The sequence below is a fragment of the Nymphalis io genome, chromosome 21 (assembly GCF_905147045.1).
Source record: "Nymphalis io chromosome 21, ilAglIoxx1.1, whole genome shotgun sequence".
Taxonomy (NCBI): domain Eukaryota; kingdom Metazoa; phylum Arthropoda; class Insecta; order Lepidoptera; family Nymphalidae; genus Nymphalis; species Nymphalis io.
The window spans coordinates 1,270,890-1,293,499 of NC_065908.1; the positions used below are offsets into that span (position 1 = coordinate 1,270,890).

Consider the following 22,610-nt stretch of genomic DNA (forward strand, 5'->3'; position numbering starts at 1 on the left):
CTAAAAAAAAGATAGAGAGACCTTGGCGAGGTAGTCGATGTGGTGAGTGAGCGCGCCGGAGTGCTCGACGGCGGCGGGCAGGATGTCGGCCAGCGCCTCCCGCGGGTGCACGCCGCTCTCGTGCCGGCAGTACATGCCGCGCCAGAACCTGCGCCCGCGTGCGCCGGAACGATTATATTCAACGGTTACGTATGAAAATAAATAATCCTAATGATGCCCGAATGGACTTTTTAACTAACGACTTGTACAAAATAAATTTATAAGGATACGATGTTTTTTTTTAAAATGCAAGCACATTTAGCAAGCAGGCAAAGTTTTGTCTGCTTGGCAGATAACAGCAATAAGTCAATAAGTTATCTATGTGGTGACATAAAGGTTTTATTTAAAATCAATCAGTTATCGTATCGTCTGTAGGATTTTTTCGTGTATATAGTATACAAGACAGGACTGTCTCGTTGGTCTAGTGGGTCGATATAAGGCCGCACACCCGGAGGTCCTAGATTCAATTCCTAGGTCGGGCCAATAAAAAGTTATTGGGTTTTTCTGGCAGAAAATTCTCCGTAGCAGCCCGGCGTCTGGAAGTTCGAAGTTAGACACTCCCGTGCATCGGAAAGCACGTAAAGCTGTTGGTCCTGTCGTTGGTCGGTCGTGTCGGATTGCCGTCCCATCGGATTATGAGAGTTAGGTAATAAAGAGTGCACCCGTGCACACACTTGTGAACTATAATATCTCCTGTGCAATTGGCTAATCTCTCTTAAGATTGCCCGCCGTGACCGAAATCGGTCTGAAGATATCTGTAACTACGCTGATTTACTCAAGTTAATGTTGAAAAAGAAATACCTTATACTCTGTGCATTCAAATCTGGTTTGAGTACGTCTGGGTGTGCTTTGGGGTTATAGAGTGGATTTTTGTACTCATTTAGATGGCTCGCCATGTAACCCCACAGGGAGAACGTGCGTTCAGACAATCTGTAACGAGATAACGTAAAATTAGACGAGACGAACGCGTTCCATCTTAGACTGGACCAGTATGACCATTATGATTATTTAAAAGAAAATATTATAATATAAATATAAAGAAAATAATATATAATTGTATGATTCTCGTTCCTATAATAAAACTGGCTCTCTTGCTATTTAAACTAAAACATCGCCAATGCTGTTTAGCGGTCGAAGCGAATTGGTCTGTCTGGGTGATACTTACTGATTCAACAGATCGGTTTTAATTGGTAGTAGAACTTTATAATGGATTTTAGTTTTTTATATATGTTTTATTACGAAAAGCATGGTTTATTTGAATGTTATTTTTATATTCATACTTTTTTCGTCATGGTAAAAATATGTTCGAAAACAAATCAACATCAGAAAAACGGTGATTTGTTTTCATTGTTCACATTGATTATATTTCTAACCTCAAATCACGGCGGTCTTTCTGACAGTTCCCGATGAACGTGCCGTACTGGCACGCATGCGCGTGATCGTGTAGCGTTAGGAGAAATCTCTCGTTGAACTGGAATGCCTGAAAAACAAGACATATTATATACTTATATATAAAAGGTATATCTTACGTTATAAACGTTGCTTTTTGGCTGTTCGGTTAAACATCGGTTTATCTCTTTCTGTCATTATTGATTTGACATTCGAAGGAATAAGACAGAGCACTGTTTAACTACTCACTCGTTTAGCAACGTTATAAGTGAGATCGTTAGTGATTACAGTTGCGAAGTATTTATTCGTTGCAAATGTATGGAGCCCTAGTGGTTAGAACACGTGAGGCGTAACCAAAAAAAAAACTAATTTAGAGCGAGAGGGAGAGAGAGAGAATATATGGGATATTAGTTAAGAAGTGATCACCAATAACAATTGCTCCTCTGCTTGTCTCACTCACCTCTGGCGTTTGTCTAAACAACTGCCACGTGCAGTCCAGGAGCTGCGTGAAGACGGGAGACCTCTCCCGCGAGTCGCAAGCCACGTGACCGCAGCGGGCCGTGAACTTGTGGCCGAAGGAGAGCCAGTCCTTCTCGATGAGTGCCTGAAATTAAAAAAAATATATAAATTTAAACTACAATATAATGCGGCTCGCTACAGAACAGCAAATGATTATTATATATTAAAATGTTGACAATCTGATAGACCAAAGTGTTTCAGTGTCGGTGACAATATTACGACGCCTGATAGCTAGTATCTAAACTGCGTGCTTATCGTGCCCTCTCTCTCTCGTTCATTGTCCACCGTATCGCATCGTCTCCTTCTCACCTGGTAGCCGTTGATGGTGCGGTAGTGCGGCTCGAGACAGAGCGCGGCGAGCGAGCACACTTGCGCGGTGCGGTCCCAGCCGTCGCTGCAGTGCACGCACACACTCACGCCGCTCTCGATCGCGCTGGCGATCCACCAGGACGTGTCGAGGATCGACCTGTTGCAACGGGGAAATTAATTGAGGTTGGTGAATTTTTTTTTTTATAGAATAGGAAGGCGGACGAGCATATGGGCCACCTAATGGTAAGTGGTCACCAAACATCCGTAGACATTGGCATTGTAAGAAATGTCAACCATCGCTTACATAGCCAATGCGCCACCAACCTTGGGAACTAAGATTTTATATCCCTTGTGCCTGTAATTACACTGGCTCACTCATCCTTCAAACCGGAACACAACAATAACAAGTACTGCTGTTTTGCGGTAGTATTAGTAGTATTTTAAATACAAAATTATTCAGTGGGAAGTAATCTTACTTTATATGTTTGAGCCAACCGGAAGATTCCAGTCCATTGAGGAACGATGACATCGTTGGGCTGTTTTGTTCGCAAGCTAAAAAAATATATTTTTTTATTTAATAATTACATATATCATGGGAAAGTACTGTAAGATAATTTTGATTTTAATAAAAAGCCGAGATAGCCTAGTGGTTAGAACGCGTGAATCTTAAGAGATAATCGTGGGTTCGAACCCGGGCAAGCACCACTGAATTTTCATGTGCTTAATTTGTGTTTATAAACCATCTCGTGCTTGACGGTGAAGGTAAACATCGTGAGGAAACCGGCATGTGTCTAATTTCGTTGAAATTCTGCCACATGTGTATTCTACTAACCCGCATTGGAGCAGTGTGGTGAAATAAGCTCCAAACCTTCTCCTCAAAAGCGAGAGGACGCCTTAGCCCAGCAGTGGGACATTAAAAGGCTTTTACTGTACTGTACTATAAAACGGCTTACTTTCGACTATTTTCTGTAAACTCTTCCGCATCACATGGATATTCCCGATGCCCATGAACTGAAACTTTATGTTCTCGTAGAATGCTTCATTTTCGTAACCTTTACCGGCTGCGCGATTAACCATTGCGTTTATCTAAAAAAAAAGTAATCGCAAAACAATTCAATACATTTGGATTCCAACCACACATTGTACAAGCATCGTCGAATAAGTCCAACCTTTCTGTTCTAAAGGAGAGGAGACCTTAGCTGAGTAGTAGGACATTTTTCAGGCTTAAGTTTTAATGGGTTTTTGCTTATTTATCATCAAAATTGTAACACTAGGTCGGAATTTACTTATACTTTGAGTTATTGAAAAACACTGCCAAACGAAAAGAGTTTTCGTATATATAATTTTACCAACAATTTTATTTCAATAATTATTATTTATTATAATTCGAAATGCCATGGCGCTTCGATCGTTTCATCGTTTTATTGCCAAAGTGTATCATCTATGAAGCCGTTAGTTCTATTACCCTTTAGCACTCAAACGTTCTCTTTACCGTTCTTGTAAACCGTTCATTTTAACTTAGACGTCATTGAAAAACGTCTTCTTTTATATCGAAATTGTTTATATATTATAAAGTATCATCTCACCCTGGGCCTCGTGTCAACAACATACATGTAACCGCAGTTGGGATTCGCTCGCCTGATCAGATCCAGCATTTGTTCGTCTTCCATACATCTGAAAACATTAGGTACCATATATTAGGCCCTTAATACATTGTTATGTTTATTGGGTACTGTCAAATAAAATACTCACCGAGCCGAAAATCCACTTAACGGCTGACTACATCTAGCAATAGCTGCTTTATTGTGATGTAAATAAGCGAGGACTGGTAAACGACCCCGTGATCTGAAGCTGGCACTGCCTAAGAGCACAGCTGTAGACGCTCGTGCTGGGACGTAGATTTCGCTTGGATAAGTGTCACAGAGCTGAAATATTAATTTTACCCGATAATATTACATGACTCTGACATTTGCTTCATTTCATTTCTGTTAGGTTTTTCCGAGATTTTTATTTAATGGATAGAATTTGTAGATCATCCAAAACAAAGGCATAACCAGATGCTGCTATTCGATAAGGTATCGGAAATTTTGCACCGTATATTTTCGTCTAGCATTCATTTTATTAGCGGGTGCTAATAAAAATTGTCAAACTCAATTTGAAATATTTAGAAAATTTTAATAATTTTCTTTTACCTATTTATATTTAACAAGCAGTCGCAAAGTATAATAAATGTTTTAATATAATATTAACTCACTTCATATTCCTTGTTTGCGGTACAAAGGACCCACTGTTCATTCGGTACATTCATCCTTTGAAACTCTGTCTGTATATCGAAGAAGTTCCAGCCCGCTGACTTCGGCAAATCATCCGGAGTGGATTTGTAGTGGAAACAGTATAATTCATCCAAATGAACTGCAATTAAAACATTTTGCAATTAGACATATAGAAAAAAGAATAAAAGATTATTACGTACCCATTTACGATATACTGTTAGAATCTTAATAAATAATAGATTTGTTATTGTTGTTTATTTTTGAATTTTTTTTTAGTTAATCTTACACTAATATACAGTTTATATATAAAAAAATTGAGTAGCTTTTACAACTATTTTTTTCTAGCAGCCCGACACTTAGTTACCTTATCAGTGTTGTGCATTTCCGTAATCGATACATAATTATAACAAAATATGTTCCTTAATTGTTTTTAATTTACATGCGTTTAATATATGTACTGTGATGTGCCTTTTTAAATAAATAAGTAATCTTTATAAGTAACGAAAAATTTGATGTCTTTTTAGGTATACGTGTACCAATCGCAATCATTGTATAAGTCTATTGATCTCAAACACATAGGTAGTATATGCAGTTATTCATTTTACATACAATTTTATCTACGAAATATTTCATAGTTCTATTTGTATTTCTAGTACTTTTTTATTGGTTGCGTTTTTAAGTGGTTGGTTGAAAATGGATGCGTTGGTTTCATTTAGTTGTTGGAGCACAGACATATAACAAGTGTAATATGTAATGTAAGCTTGTATTGTGTACTCCTTGTTGGAGATATAAATAAAAAAAAAAGTTAAAATTGCACGAACATTTGAAAATGATTTAGGGAAGTCATTTATAATTATTATTTTTTTCAACTTTAACATTTTCTAATGACTATTTATGCTAAGGTACATGCGTATATAAAAATCATAATTTACCTGGCTGACTCAATCTCAAAAGCGTCTGATGCATCTCATGGCAGTCCCTCTCGCGCGGTATCACGAAGAATACCGACTGGAAGGTTTTGGTACGAACGAGCAATGGCGAGCCCGTTGTTGTTATTGGTAAACGTTCAACAGACGATATGTGCATTAGGAGAATCTACGAGGAGCAACAGAACATCGTTACAGCAGGCAAATGGGCCACCCAGTGACAATTAGTCACCACCGCTCATAGATATTGGCACTGCTAGAATAGTTAATAACCCTTATTGTTATAAACCAAAAAAAATCCCTTATACCAAACTTACAAAATCAGTCGGGAAAATATCGTAACTTACCTACCAGAAGTTGATTCTACAACGCTTAAGACACAAGATTATATGTATAAAATATATGACTTTATATCTTATTTTATCTTCTTTAAATGAAGACATCAAAATCTCAAAAGTTTCTAAAATATATTTTTTTAAACCTCTCATATAGTTAAAATTCAAAAATACAAATTTGGAAAACAAAAGACGCTCGTAATCAATTATTAAAATGGATACATTACAAAGATAACTTTATTATTATTCAAGATCAGATCTTTAAAATTATATGTTAATATAGGATCTTATGTAAATATATATTAATCCTTTATATTGTTAAGAAATCGTTTCCCGCAATACGGAAGCTGTACCTACTAATTTTAATAATAGGAATTCATAAATTTCGATCATATTACGTTACACAATCTGTATTCTCATAATATTCTCTTATATATTACTCATAAAATTTTCTTTGATGTCTTTGATGTCAACGTTTCAGTTGAACTGCCTCGTTGGTCTACTGAGCTGGAGAAGGACATGATCATCTTAGTGAATCAGAATAATTCTTAGACATACCCATGTTTCTTTTCTCATTTCATGATCGACGAATATGAGATGCGTCGTAGCGAAGTACAGCGTGCCCTTCGATGGATTTCGAAGGTTATATTTATCCAGCATCTGAACATTCTCCAACTGCAAGAATAAAATTATATTTTTTATTGACAAATAATAAAAACTTGATAAAAAAAGAAGTCTGTTTCGATCTCTTAAGTAAACAAAACTTGTTTATGTCAGGAAACTTGTAATTCGAGTACCGAATTAAATATTAAGAAGCTTCACCAACTGAATAATGGTCTACCGGTCGGGGACGTGATTTAGTACACCCGTTACATGTTAATGGAAATATATATAGCCTATTCCAACCACAAGAGGAATAAACCCAAATAAACAACTTTGACACCGATATCATTGGTCGAGATCTTAAATAATATATGATATTCACTATCGACTCGCGAAAAAATGGCTTTATCAATGTCCGCGAAGTTGTAATCGGAGCTTCGTAAGTTAAATTAATGTGGTTAAAACTAGTTAAGTGGAATAGTGTTGTATTATAAATAAAGGTAAATTAATCAAGAACTATTTATAGTGCGTAATACAGCAGAACGATTAGAAAATCGCATGCAATTTGTAAATCTAAGGTTTGTTTATCTTTATTCCTACTCCGATTGGAATGTACCCTACATATAGGTGTATTATTCTCGAAACAAGTCGAGAATCACTCGACTTACAAAGGTAAAACCACAAAGGGTAATATTGAAGCCGATTCTGTTTCAGTCTCTTTATAGTTAGTAATTTGAGTATCAGGTTTATTTGGTAGTAGGACTTTGTTCGAGTCTGACTGGGTAGGTACCACCCATTCATTACATATTCTACAGACCACAGCATTACATATTTTTTAAGGGTGAGTGAGCCAGTATAACTACACATAAAAGGAACGTAATATATAAGTTTCCAAGGTTAGTGGCGTATTGGCGATGTAAGGAATTTTTAATATTTCTTTCGGCGCCAATGTGTATGAGGGGTGGTGACTCACTAACAGGTGGCCCATCCACCTACCTAAATTATAAAAAAAAATTAAAGACTTCTTCATATTCATATCATATTTCATAATTTTTGCAAATGAATAATGTATAAATATTTTCTATCTGTTGACGTATGAAGTCAAAATTAAAAGCAAGTCTTTTAAGTTCAGAATTGCTGTCCAGCTAAGGACCTAGTTTCTAACAACCGGTCTGGTTCAATAACTAATCTAAGCCCTACTGAGCCCAAATTGCCTAAAAACTTTTGAAGGTTTTTGCGTAAGTAAAGTGAATTATGTAAGTACAAGTTTTTTTTATAGAATAGGAAGGCGGGCGAGCATTCGTGCCACCTGATGGTAAGTGGTTACCAACGCCCTTAGACATTGACATTATAAGAAATTTTAACCATCGCTTACATCGTCAATGCGCCACCAACCTTGGGACCTTATATTTTATGTTCCTTGTGCCTGTAATTATTAAGTTAGTGCATAGTAATCAAATAAAGGAGATTTATAAAATAATAAAAAACAGAAAATAATGATTCCAATTAGTCGGGTGTTTTTTTATTATAATAACCGACTGCTTGAGACTAATAATTGGTTGGCATTACAACAGAAACAGTACCGATGATTGTTCATTGTTTCTCTTTTGTTCTACAAGCTGAAACGAGAATTTATTTATCCACTACCTCTCGAAGCTTTTAAATAGTTTATATATTCAATCTTCATTAATAAATCAAAATAATATTGAAAGCTTTATCTCCCAGCCGTTCGTGAGATTTTATTTCAATATTCAATATTCAACAAGAAATAATAATTGATTCTTTAATAGCTTGAGTCTTTGTTGTGGATATTTATTTATATTAATTATGTTATACAAAGCGATAAATAACATATGAGATTATTTTAAATGATGTTTCTCTGTTGAGTTTAAATATAAAAGTATTCTTCCAACCCTCGGGAATCAACAAATTTCCCTGGATTATAACTTCTCTACATGTTAGCTAAAAGTTTTATTTACCAAGTTGTTTTCGTAAAATTCGTGCCGAGAGAAAATGAGACGTAGACAAAGTATTATTAAAAATGTATATATATATATATTTATTTATTTATTTATAGAATAGGTTGGCAGACTGGCGAATGGGCCACCTGATGAGAAGTGGTCAACAATGACATGGACATACTATGTCTATGGGCAGTGGTATTCTGGTAATAAATATTAAATATTCCTTACTTCGCCAGAACACCACATCTCTTGGGAACATTGTGTTATGTTCCTTGTGCCTGTTGTTACACTGGCTCACCCGAACACAATAATACGTATATATACGTACGTATAGCTGTTTGGCGGTAGAATATCTGATGAGTGGCTGGTACCTACCTAGCCGGGCTTGTACTAAGACCTACCATCAAGGGTATATTAACTTTTTATTTTTAAATATTCCTTGATTTTTATTTGTTAATATTTTTATGTATGAAGGTACAAAAAATCATTATATTAGAAGATTTTCCAATGAATTTTATTTCAATATTCCTTTATGCTTTGTAATAACTTGATTAAAATAAACTTTATCGTATTTATTTATTTATCGTTCTAAGACTATCGGTATCATTGGCTTTTAATACGTCTAAAGTTAATTTGCATACGAATGGTCCAATTAGATACTTGTAAGTGTTCAAATGAATAATTTTATATTCTACCGACATTTTTCAATAGAGAGTCAGTTCAGATCACATTATATAGCTGTATTACACTCGCTTTGCATAAATTATATTTTCTTGAGCAAATGTCGAAATTGTCATTGTCTTAATGATAAATATTTAATGTTTCGTAGAGACGAGGGCAAATATTTATGTATTATTGATTTATAAGTTTTAAACGAAGGCTTTGGCGCTCGTTTGAATTTTATATTTACAAAAAAGTTAAGTAAGTAGGAAAAGTTTTGAGAAGAAGGTTTAGAGCTCACTCCACCACGTTGGCCTATCGATGGATATATCTATAAATAATATAATGCCCTCCAAACCGATTTCGGTGGACGATCTCTAGAGAGATTATCCAACTGCGCAGGAGATATTATAGTGCACAAATGTGTGCGCAAACACAGGTGCACTCTCTATTCCCTAGCTCTCATAATCTGAAGGGACGGCAATCCGGAATGATCGTAAAGAGATCAGGCGCAGGAGCAACGGCTTTACGTGCTGTCCGAGGCACGGGACTGTACACACTTCCAACTTTCCAGACTCCGGGCTGCTACTGAGAATTTTCTAACGGAAAAACTTTTTATTGGCCCGACCTGGGAATCGAACCCAGGACCTCAAAGTCTGCGGTCTTACTGCCACTGGACCAACGAGGCAGTGAATCTATAAATACAAATACGAAAGAAGAAGATATAGCATAACAAGCAACATTTATAAGGCCGATATTGTTCATAAATTAAGCTCTGCGTTCGATTACAGGTTTACTAATTCAATTATCTTCCCCCATCTAAGTACGATTACTTCATGACTCTTAAATATAGAATATACTTTGGGTAATATTACCATGGAAACATGGCCCGGGGTGACTTTGTAACAATTTCCAAGTTTGTAAATGAATATGCGTATTAGACCTTGCGGCTTTCATTATTAAGAGTGTTGCTTGGATGTAGTATGAACAGGATTAAACCTAATTAATATTATAAATGAGTTTGTTTTTTTGTTACGCATTCATTTCTAACAACTTAACCGATCCGATTTTTATGAAATTATATATACACGTTTTCAGAGGTACAGAAACGGACATGGACATGGACACCTATAGTGCTTGCACAATATTGAAACATTTAAGTTTAAGTTAGTAGTTTCTTTTTAACATATGAGACGTACACCTCAGACTTTGACGGGCCGGTTTGCGTGGTTGGTAGATATTGGCCTTTCACACTAAAGGTTGTGGGTTCGATTCCCACCTAGGACAGAAATGTGTGCATGAACATGTCTGTTCGTCCTGAGTCTGGATGTAATTATCTATATAAGTATGTATTTACAAAAAAAAAAATAGTATATGTAGTATATCAGTTGTCTGGTTTCCATAGTAAAAGCTCTGCTTAGTTTGGGATCAGATGTGTGTGAATATTGTTCCAGGATATTATTATTATTGTAATATTTAAATAACATACTTTTTGTCAATGTCAAAAATCAAAACAAATTTTATATTTAAGTAGGAAAATTTAAGATTACATTTTAAAAGATTAAATTCAATTTAATTTTACAACTTTTACTTAATATTAAACGTAGTTTCTACTGAGAAAAACCGCCAAGAAAATCATAAGTTACACTTTTCCGACAATTGATAACATGTCTGTAAATTTAGATATTACTTATCCAAGTATATATTATTCTGGATATTTTAATGATTTAATAAGAAAAATATCTATCATGTCATGGCATTGGGGTTGATGCATCGGTTCTGCAAATATCGATACATGGAATGAATATAAAAATGATTGATCAATGTAAAAGCATATTACATATGTACATCTTCACTAAGTGTAATTAATTTGGGTTTTAAGTAACGGAATTACATATATTTAAGGGATGTTTGACTCAAAGAAAAACTTTCAAAAAAAATATAAAAAGACGTTATTAATGATCGTGAAAGGATGAAAGGACTTAAAATAAAAATATCTAAACGGACTTGGCTAAAATAAATAAAGTATGATGAAAGAAAAATATGTTTTAAAAATATATAAAAGACCCTTTAAAGTTATTCCCTTTTATCTAAACTGTAAGCCGTCGCCTTTTTCACTGTCAGTACCAAATCTGTTTTCATTGTTTGACGTATGGCTTAAGCCTGAAGCTGTCTTTGATGGTATTAAATATAAAGTATCCAAGAGTCGAGGTGATCTCAATCTAGTGACTAGAACAATTCTACCCGAAGATTTCGGCTTTAAGCCCACACGAAAATTCAGTGGTGCTTGCCCGGATTTGAACGCGGCATCATCGGTTCAGATTCTCGTTTACGGTTAGTAACTGGGCCGTCACGGCTCTTCAACGATTGCTATTTCCAAAAAATATTTATTATAAAAAATTGAGTTAGTCATTTATTTAAACAGGTCATCTCTTTCATTTGAGCCAAAGAATCAAGGTCGTGTCAAAGTGAGCGCTATAAGCCTGTCATTTCCATATCACCGCAGTGAAAGTTTTAAGAGTCAAGTTAAATTAATCACCTCATGCCAGCTCACAAGGATCTCATGTTAATAATATAGTAGATATGTTATAAAGTACTAAGTACTATGTATGTAGTATAAATACTCATGAAAATCGAGAGATGTAAATGAATTTATCATTTAGTTTTGTCACGGTAAATTTCTGACGGTCAATAAGTAAATTTATTACTATTTATTATATATAATAAAGATTTTGAATCGATTTTAATTTCAGTTTCCAATCTTTGTCTAAATAAAAAAATAATAATTTATCAGTTCGCACTGTGAATGGCCTACTGCTGGGCTAAGGCATTCTCTCTCTTTTTGAGGAGAAGGTTTGGAGCTTATTTCACCACATTGCTCCAATGCGGGTTGATGGAATACACATGGGGCAGAATTTCAGTGAAATTAGACGTGCGTGTTTCCTCACGATGTTTTCCTTCACCGTAAACCGCACGATATGAATTATTATCACAAATTAAGCCCATGTAAATTCAGTTGTGCTTGCCCGGGTTTGACCCCACAATCATCGATTAAGATTAACGCGTTCTTACCACTGGGCCATCTCGGCTCGGCATTTATCACACATCCAAAATGGTGAATGAATTTCAATAGAACATCCATATACTTGAACTTTGTTTTTTTTTTTTTTATAGAATAGGAAGGTGGACGAGCATGTGGGCCACCTGATGGTAAGTGGTCACCAAACGCCCTTAGACATTGGCATTGTAAGAAATGTCAACCATCGCTTATAGCCAATGCGCCACCAACCTTGGGAACTAAGATTTTATGTCCCTTGTGCCTGTAATTACACTGGCTCACTCACCCTTCAAACCGGAACACAACAATATCAAGCATTGCTGTTTTGCGGTAGAATATCTGATGAGTGGATGGTACCTACCCAGACGGGCTTGCACAAAGCCCTACCACCAGTAAATATAAAGCTAATGCTACCGATACACGTTTAAATAAATCAAAATGATGTTTAATATAAACATTTATTAAATCGGAACAGTTCAAATCTTAATCTTATAATTTTTTTGCAAATATCGATCACATCACGGACTATTTGCCCTCGACGTCTTAATTAGCTCGTTGGCATTCTTTGCACGATGATAATACGGTGAGATTTGAAAGGGGTCTATTGGCGGTGTCTCAATCCGATCCGCATTGTTCTGTTCACGAGAAACCTCTCGATACTGTGACGGTTTCTTTTCATAGATAGTCTCTTGACTTTCGCCATATTTAAAATGAGACAATTCTATTGTTTTATATATATATAAATCTAACCGTAGTAAACCAAAAAGGTGAGACTAACGTAAGATGGACTTTTTTTTCTTAAACACTGAATCGAATACATTATATTCAATTTTTTTTTTTGTTTATGGAATAGGACGGCGGACGAGCATATGGGCCACCTGATGGTAAGTGGTCACCAAACGCCCTTAGACATTGGCATTGTAAGAAATGTCAACCATCGTTTATATAGCTAATGCGCCACCAACCTCGGGAACTAAGATGTTATGTCCCTTGTGCCTGTAATTACACTGGCTCACTCACCCTTCAAACCGGAACACAACAATATTAAGTACTGCTGTTTTGCGGTAGATTATTAATACAGGGGTTAAAATCGTAATTAGTTTATATGTCTTAAATTATCTTTATATGTACACTTGTCTCAAATTCTAAAGTAACTCTGCTTGTCTGTTACGTTTTCACGGTTAAAACTGTGAACCGATTTTGATAAAATTTGATATGAGCATGAACGCCAAGGTAGGATATCGGTTTTTTTTGTAACTAATACCTGCTCCTTTCCTCCTTATAAGGAGGAGGATGTTTTATAAGGAATAAACTTACAGGATTTGAACCGTATTTATTATATTACTGTATTTTATATAAAGAAACAATATCGTCATTGTTAAGTTCTAATCAAAGCTTTGGATATGGGGATGGGATATCGTCAGAGTAAGTATGCAACGTGCGAAATTGTAACTGGTAGGTGGTACCCGCAGGATATGCTTGTCTAGTGCTGGGCCACTGGATGTTTTGTGATATTGCTAACTCTTTTTGTGTTAATAAATTTATGTTTTGTCACTGAGATTTGAAATAAGAGTTTTTTTAAACCAAGTTCGCATTACTAATAAAAAAACTTAGGTTATAAGATTTTTATTATTTTTATAACTAACAAAACAAAATCAAGTCGTGGGCCGTTGACAGTATCTTATGTAAGGATATATAACTAAAGCATTAATACATACTATAATGTATTTCAACTGTTATCCTAAAAAGTGAAGTTAAGTTCATTAGTGATGTTATCAAATTAAGAAATATTTTAAGTAAGTTGGCGTTGGTAAAAAAGTCAGAGATTTAAATTTTAAATAAAGATTAAAAATTAAACAAATAAGCAGGATAGTGCAGACTATTGCTGATTCAGCAGCGTTATTATTGTTTCTTTAGTTTTTCATGTTCTAACTGAAGGCAATGCTTCTTCAGATCAGACCAAGTATGAATTTCCGGTAATAAATAAAAAGACTCGTGTAAAAAGGTCTTATATTATACTTAACTATCTCCAAATTTTCAAGATCAGTGAGTGGCTTTCTCAAACGCGAGAAATAATTTTGCATTATACTTAAATAAACAACAATCCTTTCATCAATTCCTTGAGATCTACAACGAATCTCATCCAATAATCTCTTATCAAAATCTAGTGGTAAAAAATCATCAAGTAGCGCTGCTTTCAACTCTGACCACGAAGTAACACTGGTAGGAATTCCTCGAAACCACTACAGACCATTATCTACAAACAAATGAATTGCTGATTTAAAAAGTTGATCAAAAGGTATACCACGAGCCTGACATAACTTCTCTACACGTTGAATAGAAGCAACAACACATGTTTTACCATTAAATTATAAATTGAGCGAATTAACATTTATCGAACAACTACAAGAATAATTACATTGCGATGGAATTATATTTATAGTTTGAAAATAAGTATGTAAAATAAATTTGTAATGGAGTAAAGAATGCAATGCAGTTAAAGATCCCAACAAAGCCAAGTTTAATAATTTTCAGAAAAAATAATTAAGTTCATGACCAAAAATTTTAGAGAGCCAAAAAGCAGGAGCAACAGCAGCTGCAGGCTCCTGGACAAGCAGCTTCTTCTCCACAAAACAGCAGAGCCTCCAACAGCTCCAACTCAGCAACAATTCCTTGGTTGAGTCCACGGAACAATGTTATATTACTTTGTAATACAATATATAAAGTATATATTAAAAAAAACACTCCCTGTGAACAAAACAACTTATTACCTTTCTTACAGAAACACTAAGAACGTTCTAAGAAAGTACTAGACACCGGTACAAACAAGAATAATAGCTTATATAATTGAAATTATTAATGTTAACTTTTAAAGTGTCAAAATTTAAAAAAATTATTGCTTAATTAGCAATAAAATAGTATTAGAAAGCAAGAACTACATTTAAATTAATGAAACAAAGCTTTCAAACGATTCAAATCGCATTGGGATTCGACAGGTCACCTAGTACATTGAGAAAGTACTATAAACTAGCAACTATGTTTAGTTTTTGAGTAAATTATGAAGAAATTAATAAAAATAAATACTGGACCACGTAGGATATTGATTATTGAATGTAATTAATGCATCAACTCATCTCAGGAATGTTTAAATATATAGAAATCAGGCAATATGTCACTTATATTGCACGTGGACGATTTTGATACAAAAACTGGAATTAAACGAAGAATTGATTAAACAACACTCAAATAACAAATAATATGCTTCGACTAAACGAATACAATGTGTTTTACTTATGGTTTGGTAACATGAACCTCTCAAATAAGTTTTACAAAGTAGATGACGTAGGTAATCCGTTAAATGAGATTTGTATATAATCTGAAACGAATATAAAAACCAATATACGAAATGTACAAAGAATACAATCAATGCCAATAATCCGCAATATTAAATGAAGATACCTACATATGTAATTATATATAATCGTTTTAAATCTGACAAGCGACCGGCGCCTGCTAAACGATCAAATAACGTCGAACAACGCAGTGCTGCCATCTCTCAAATCGAACAGATAATAAAATGGTTATTTTTTTTGTTTTTTCCTATAAATTTGTAATACGTAAAAAAAAATCTATTTGAATAAAATGTTGAAACAATCAATGCCGATTCAATAACCGAAATTTATTTAAGAAACCGAGTAGATAAGATAAGAAATAAATAAAAAATAGATAAAATAATTTTTTAATTTTAATTAAAATATTATCAATATAAGAAAAATAAAATTTATAGAATTAAAGTGTTTTTCTTAATATGTATGTTTGTGTATTCGGTACTAGTGTAGAAAGAAGTCTCAGTACATATATTGAGAACGTTGTAAACGATTTCTAAGAATCTTAGTATAACAACCTCAGTGGAATCATATTGTATATTTTATAAACCGCAGTGTCAAAAATATTGATTTGAAATCGTTGATTGTACAGTATTTTTTAAACTCTTTACGTATGTATATATGTCCATAATTCTTAATTCCGGTTACTTGATAATATTTCTCTCTCTTTTAAAACCTAATCACGTCTCAATTTTCGATCCTGCGGATCCAATATCATATCAGCGTGCATAAAATTACGTACAAGTACTACTTGAATGCAAATTCTTAGGTATAATAATTATTAATTTCAAGCGAAATAATTATTTTATATCGAGTGAAATTAGTTTTTTAAGAATATTAATAAGTCTACTCTTTTCGTTATCTTTTATAAATGACAAAGAGTTACAAAGTACTTCGTTTAATACATGCTGTGTTATCCCGCACCGCCGGGCATTAGATTTATTTATTTATTTGAAAGGTACATCAACATCAATAGTATGTATGATGCACACTAAAAACTTACAGAAAAAAAATACTGAAATATATTTTGTGGAACTGACATGAGTGACAATTACAGACGTACTCAACATTAACAAAGAACAATTCACGATGAATTATAAACACTAATTAACCACATATAAATTCAGTTGTGCTTGCCCCGAGTTGGTTGAACCCGAAATCTTAGGTTAAGAATAAGGCCGTTCGTTATAAACGTCTTATAAAAATAATCTCAAAGGCATAGTTTAAAAGAAATATACTTTCCCGGAAAAGTTTTATGCTAAGGGCCCCTAAGGGTTTTGCTCGAAAATTATTCGATGAAAGTAAGTTTTAACAATTTTATTTTCCTGTTGAATCTTTGGCACGCTCTTACGAAATTAAATGAATACAAGATGAATTTTAATAAAATAAGAACAAGCTTTTTCTTTTCAAGAAATATCCAATTAGAAGGTAGCTAAGAAAAATGCGGTAAAAAGTAAAGTTGTTCAACTTAGAAACATATATTCGTATAGTTTTTGAGGCCAACTTATATAAACGTTGCTTAGCTACTTGTTTGTTAAGCACTAATTTCTCTCTTTGTGTTTTGTGCCATTATCAATCTGGTAATTAAGAGAAGAAGACACAGCATTGTTTAAATAATCACCTGCTAAACAATGTTTTTAAAAGTAAGGCCCTTAATATGTTCGTTGACACACAGAGTGCATTATAGTGATATTAAAGCGGTTTTCTATATATAAATATGATAACGTAAAAACATTACAAGATACAACTATTTTTTATTACGTCGGGAAAAAGTACTTTTATATTATTTATTTATAATAAGTGAAAAGGCTGGCAAATGAGCCAACTGATGGTAAATATTCATCTCCGCCCATACACATTGGCATTGTAAGAAATATTAACCATTTTCTTTTCACTTCATTTCTTACGACGCTAATAGCAATAACAACGTTGGAAACCGAGAAGTAATTACTCAATTGCCCTCGCCATGTGTACCTACCCAGCGGGGCGACGCCACCACAGCAAACCTGCAAAGGATTCGACTGGAATATATGTGATGTGTGTCTCTTATAAAAGTATTTAGTAGTTTTTGTATTAGCAATAAAAGCATTTTGCGTTTGTGTATATAAAACGCATTGCTACATTTGGTAATGATATATGGTACTCAAAGTTCTTGGTTAAAATATACAAAATAAGGAATTATATTCAGGGCGAAAATTATAAAAAGTACTCAATGATATAAATATATCTGGTATATACCGTATATACCGTGTATATATTGAGCCGGTTGGCGTGGTTGGTGGATGCTTGCCTTTCACGCCGAAGGTTGTGGGTTCGATTCCCACCCAGGACAGATATTTGTGTGCATGAACATGTCTGTTTGTCCTGAGTCTGGGTGTAATTATCTATATAAGTATGTATTTACAAAAGAAAAATAGTATATGTAGTATATCAGTTGTCTGGTTTCCATAGTACAAGCTCTGTTCAAGCTTAATTTGGGATCAGATGGCCGTGTGTGAAAATTGACCCAAGATATTATTAATATTATTATATTTAATTATTAAAAAGTATATTATTTACTCCTACTAGGAGGCAGTTTTTTCTTATCAAATGCACTTTTAGCTGTATATTTAACAACATCCTCGACGATACGTTGAAGTGGTAATATTTGTTGATCTGCTAATGTTAGTAACTGATTACGTCGTTGATGTAAGGCTTCCATCGTGCGGGAGGAACATGACTCTAAAGCGTCTCCTGCCTTTACAAGCGCAGTACATGTTCTAATTGCCTCAGTCGCTGTAAATCTGCCTCCTTCGAAGAACAGTTTAATCCGTGACAGAAATTTAACGTTTGAAATTCTTACTTTTTGTAAACTTAGCTGTATTGTCTTTTTATAATCATTTATTGCTGAATCTAAGGATTCTTCAAACAACAGCCTATGCTTTGCCAGGCGATATGCACAGCTACTCATCTTCAGTCTCTTTAATTCAGGATCAATAGGTTCTTTAACCAATAACATATCCATATCTGTTTTAATAGAAATTATCCATTTCCTGAAAGGATATAAATCTGGTGCATCGATCGCCTTGAATTCCGACGCTTCTATAGGCAGCCTATCAATTATATTATACATGGCATCTAAATGGGAATTGAGGCGTGAATCGTGAAACCGTAATTCGGACAAGCGTATTTCACGAGCGGCTTCTATTCGTTCTGTCCGAACACTATGAGATAAGACTTTTAGAGAACATCTCATATTTACGAGTGAAGATCTTTCATCTACCCACTTTCTTGACCGTCGGTTTAGATGTTCAGAGATAAGAACTAAAATATTATCAAAAGATTTCAAATAATTATTTATACAGACGTATATCTCCTGTTCTTGAAGTTGGGTTTGAAGCATAGTCTGCAAAATTGGTGCACGCAACGACAAAAGTTCCTGCATGCTTGATGTAGAATCTGCAGATTTAATCGAAGTTTCTATGTTGTGCGCTTTAGAATGCTTATCTAATAAGCAGCCAAATTCAGAATTTATGATATGAAACATGGTTACAGGATATTTCATGAAGTCTTCGAGCTTAGTGTATTCAGCTTCTTTTTGTAAAGAAAAGGTATCTGCTTTCTTGTTTATAAAGTTATTGATAACATCAAATTGTTGATGAAGTTTATCAAAATCAGTAGCACAGCGCATTTGTTCTAATGCTATATTAAAGTTTACCTCATTTGAAAGTTCAATTGCATCAAATGTAGTCTGCGTATCGTCCAAGCTTAGCATTGTGAATTTTTGCACTAAAGCGAAACGATTCGCATGGTCATTCCATATACGACATAGGTCTGATAAAATTAAGGACATATCATTGAGACGCTTAAAAAAAGAAATCCATTTATTTTGTAGATTTAACTCATCGGTTTGTATTATTTTTACCACATTATTGAATTCCTCATTCGTACACTGATTTTTATATTTTGGTAAGAGTCCTAAAGTATCACTGATGATATTATTCAAATTGAAAGCGTCAACACTACTCCTGTGATTTGAAAAACCTGTTTTGACAATGCTATTATACAAATCGTCTAATTGAGTAGATAATTCTGTAAAAGCTTCAAAACAAGCAGTGTTGTATGTTTCTAAAATTTTAGAAATATTTTTTTTAACTTCATCTAAATTTAACATAGCCAAACCTGAAACATCTTTAGATGTTTGATTTTTATCATTTTCAGCAGTAGACCCTTTTCCAAAGATAAGATGCTGCGACCATGGCAAGCATTCACTTTTTCCCATTTTAGCAAAACTGAGACAATATTCATTAATCATTGATTGTGCACGTACAATGCGTTCTTCTAATTGTAGTCGAAACTGTGCTTCCAGCTCTACATAAGCCCTAGAGTTGCTAAATAACTGATGATTTATCTCATAAATTTGTTCATCAAATTCATGCAGTAATCTTGTTGGTGGCTCGTGACCGACATTTACCATATGTTGAAACTGATGCTTTAAAAGTGTTCTTAATTTATCTGCTCGTCTTCTCTCCAGTCCAAGACATTCTATTTTAAATTTTGCGAGATTTTCTATTCTTTGCATGGATAATTTTGTTATCTGTTTAAGTGCATTATCACGATCTTCTCTTGATAAAGGTAAATTACTAGATTGAGATTTTGCAATACTTTCTATATTTACGTCACTTTCTTGGATGTCACGTAACAAAATTTCCGCAGTATTTCTCACTTTTGTATTAATATCATTATTTATTAATTGCGCCTCTTTCGCTAGATTATTTAAAAGATTATTGTGATTTATTTCACGTTGTTTAAGAAAATTTATAAGAGTTGAGCCACAATTTCGAGGCGCTAAATTATCGGGCAAAGCTGACACCGCTGCTAAATCATCTGAGCACCCTGCAACTGCAACTAATTGTTTTTTCGCTGATTGATTACAAACGCACTTATTTTCTTTAGATTGTAAACTCCTCTGTTTCATTTCAAATGAATAAATAGTTTTATAAATATTAATTTAATATTTTCCAATAAATAAAATCATCAAAGACAAATGTTATGTCAATCAAGCAATTGTGAAAAAAGGATTTACTATATTTATTAATCATACAACTGGAGCAAATTACTATGTGTAATATTATGTACGAAAATGTTTTATAGAAAAGATTATTTATAAATTTTTAATAGATAATAGGATCTGGTTTTTATATAAACGCTTAATATGTATTCCTTTTCAGGTTGTATGGGTGAATGAACTAAATAATTAAAAAAATATTACTTGCAAGATACTCGGTAACTTTTATAATTTCATAGTATAGATAAAATTTCCATTTGAATTCGAATATTCACAACGTTTACAAATTGTATCATCACGTAAAGTTGTATGAGCAGCATAAATAATAAATACAATACTGTTAATAGATCTGCATAATTTTAAAGACTTGCAGAAATATCGAGGTTACATAATTTTCAATATTTCGGCGTATTCCCAAAATGTATTTATTTCTATAAATAACAAAAATAAAATAAAAAGAAAACATAACAATCAAACTTAAAGAATTAAATAAATAAAACTGACAAACAAAGATCTCTTTTTTTTAAACTTTCTACTTCTTTTTTTTATAATATTATTTTTTACTTTGGACTATTTAACGACGTTTTTATTATTATTATTAAACAACTTTATTGCACACACAAGGAAAAAAGAAAATACAAACACAAGACAAAAATGAAAAACAAAAGTTCAAGAGTAAGTAGTGATCTCTTCCAGACAACCCTGCATTAAGATGCTTGCAGGACCTAACGGGCGAGTGCTTTATACATACATATATATAAATGTAAATAATAGGTACACAAAGATACACATATACATTTATATACCATACAACATATATCAATACATATAAACATATATCTACTCGCAATACAAACATTTATAATATTAAGAGTGGACAGAATAAAATGTGAAGGAAGTAAATAGGTTGGGTTACAGAGATAGGTAATAGTTTTTAGTACGAATTTTGAAGATGGAAATTGAAGAGGATTGACGGATCTCTGATTTTTTTTTTATAGAATAGAAAGGTGGACGAGCATGTGGGCCACCTGATGGTAAGTGGTCACCAAACGCCCTTAGACATTGGCATTGTAAGAAATGTCAACCATCGCTTATAGCCAATGCGCCACCAACCTTGGGAACTAAGATTTTATGTCCCTTGTGCCTGTAATTACACTGTGTGATTAAAGTGTATTCCACAGTCTTACTGCCTTTGACGTAAAGGAGTTTGCCTATATTTTGGAATGACACAAAGGTACACTTAATTTGTTGTCACTCTATGGGGAGAAGATTAAGTTGAAGAGTTGAGTCTGAACCAAGAAAAGTAAAGCGTTCCTTCAGATAGGGAGGTGTACAGGGGTGAAATAGAATAGAATAGAGAAGAAAAAGAATTTGTAGGCTGCGGCGATCTTTGATTGTAAGCCACCTAAGGGTAGAACGATACTCCGAAATACGATAAAATTTCTTCAGTCCAATATAAATCTTATGCAAATATTTTGCGGGCGTTCCAACTTGTTAATTAGTTCCTCTGACAAATCAGGGTAACACGCATCCGCATAATCCAAAATTGAGAGCAGGAGGCAATTAGCAAGTAGTATTTTGGTTTTAGTGGGTAGAAAGTTTTTTATCCTTTGAAGAGAATGGATTGTCGCGAATATTTTACGGCTAATTTTAGCAACCTGTGGTCGCCAGGTAAAGGAAGCATCCATTAAACCTCCTAGATTTTTAATAATATTACTATTAAGCGAAGTCATCCCATCAAAAATAATATCAGGTAGGTCAATTTTGTCAACGACGTTTTTATAATATTTAGGATATAAGAATTATATAAAATAAAACATTTAGAAAAAATATTATTCGTTAATCTTTAAATAGAACAATTGGATCGCGAATTTATTTATAAAATTCTTTAAAACAAAAAATGTATTAGTCATAATATAATATATATATTTTTTTTAAACTTCAATTATATTCCGTCAACACATTTACTAGATATATAATAAGAAAATATTAATAATTTAATATTCATCTTAATATCTCGCTTGAGCTAACCGATTTACAAAGCAGCTTCCTTGAACATGAATAATAATAATTAAATTGATGGCGCACATGAAGACGACGAT

At 33.7% G+C, this 22,610-nt stretch overlaps 2 protein-coding genes across 2 annotated transcripts in view; one reads left to right on the forward strand and one right to left on the reverse strand.

Annotated features, from left to right (window-relative positions):
* Positions 1–22,610, reverse strand: part of LOC126776783 (myotubularin-related protein 6) — a 57,332-nt gene that overhangs the window by 3,087 nt on the left and 31,635 nt on the right. Inside the window, exons 2-13 of the mRNA XM_050499543.1 lie at positions 6,349–6,465; positions 5,462–5,624; positions 4,511–4,668; positions 4,009–4,181; positions 3,843–3,930; positions 3,210–3,342; positions 2,733–2,808; positions 2,257–2,413; positions 1,889–2,032; positions 1,413–1,519; positions 841–969; positions 22–148 (exon numbers count right to left, since the gene is read on the reverse strand). Of these exons, the coding sequence (XP_050355500.1) occupies positions 22–148; positions 841–969; positions 1,413–1,519; positions 1,889–2,032; positions 2,257–2,413; positions 2,733–2,808; positions 3,210–3,342; positions 3,843–3,930; positions 4,009–4,181; positions 4,511–4,668; positions 5,462–5,624; positions 6,349–6,465 (1,572 nt within the window). The remainder of the gene's footprint in view (positions 1–21; positions 149–840; positions 970–1,412; positions 1,520–1,888; positions 2,033–2,256; positions 2,414–2,732; positions 2,809–3,209; positions 3,343–3,842; positions 3,931–4,008; positions 4,182–4,510; positions 4,669–5,461; positions 5,625–6,348; positions 6,466–22,610) is intronic.
* The window catches only part of LOC126776868 (uncharacterized), a 101,521-nt gene continuing 83,291 nt past the window's right edge, over positions 4,381–22,610 (forward strand). The window contains exon 1 of the mRNA XM_050499716.1: positions 4,381–4,384. The gene's annotated coding sequence lies outside the window, so the exon portion shown is untranslated. The remainder of the gene's footprint in view (positions 4,385–22,610) is intronic.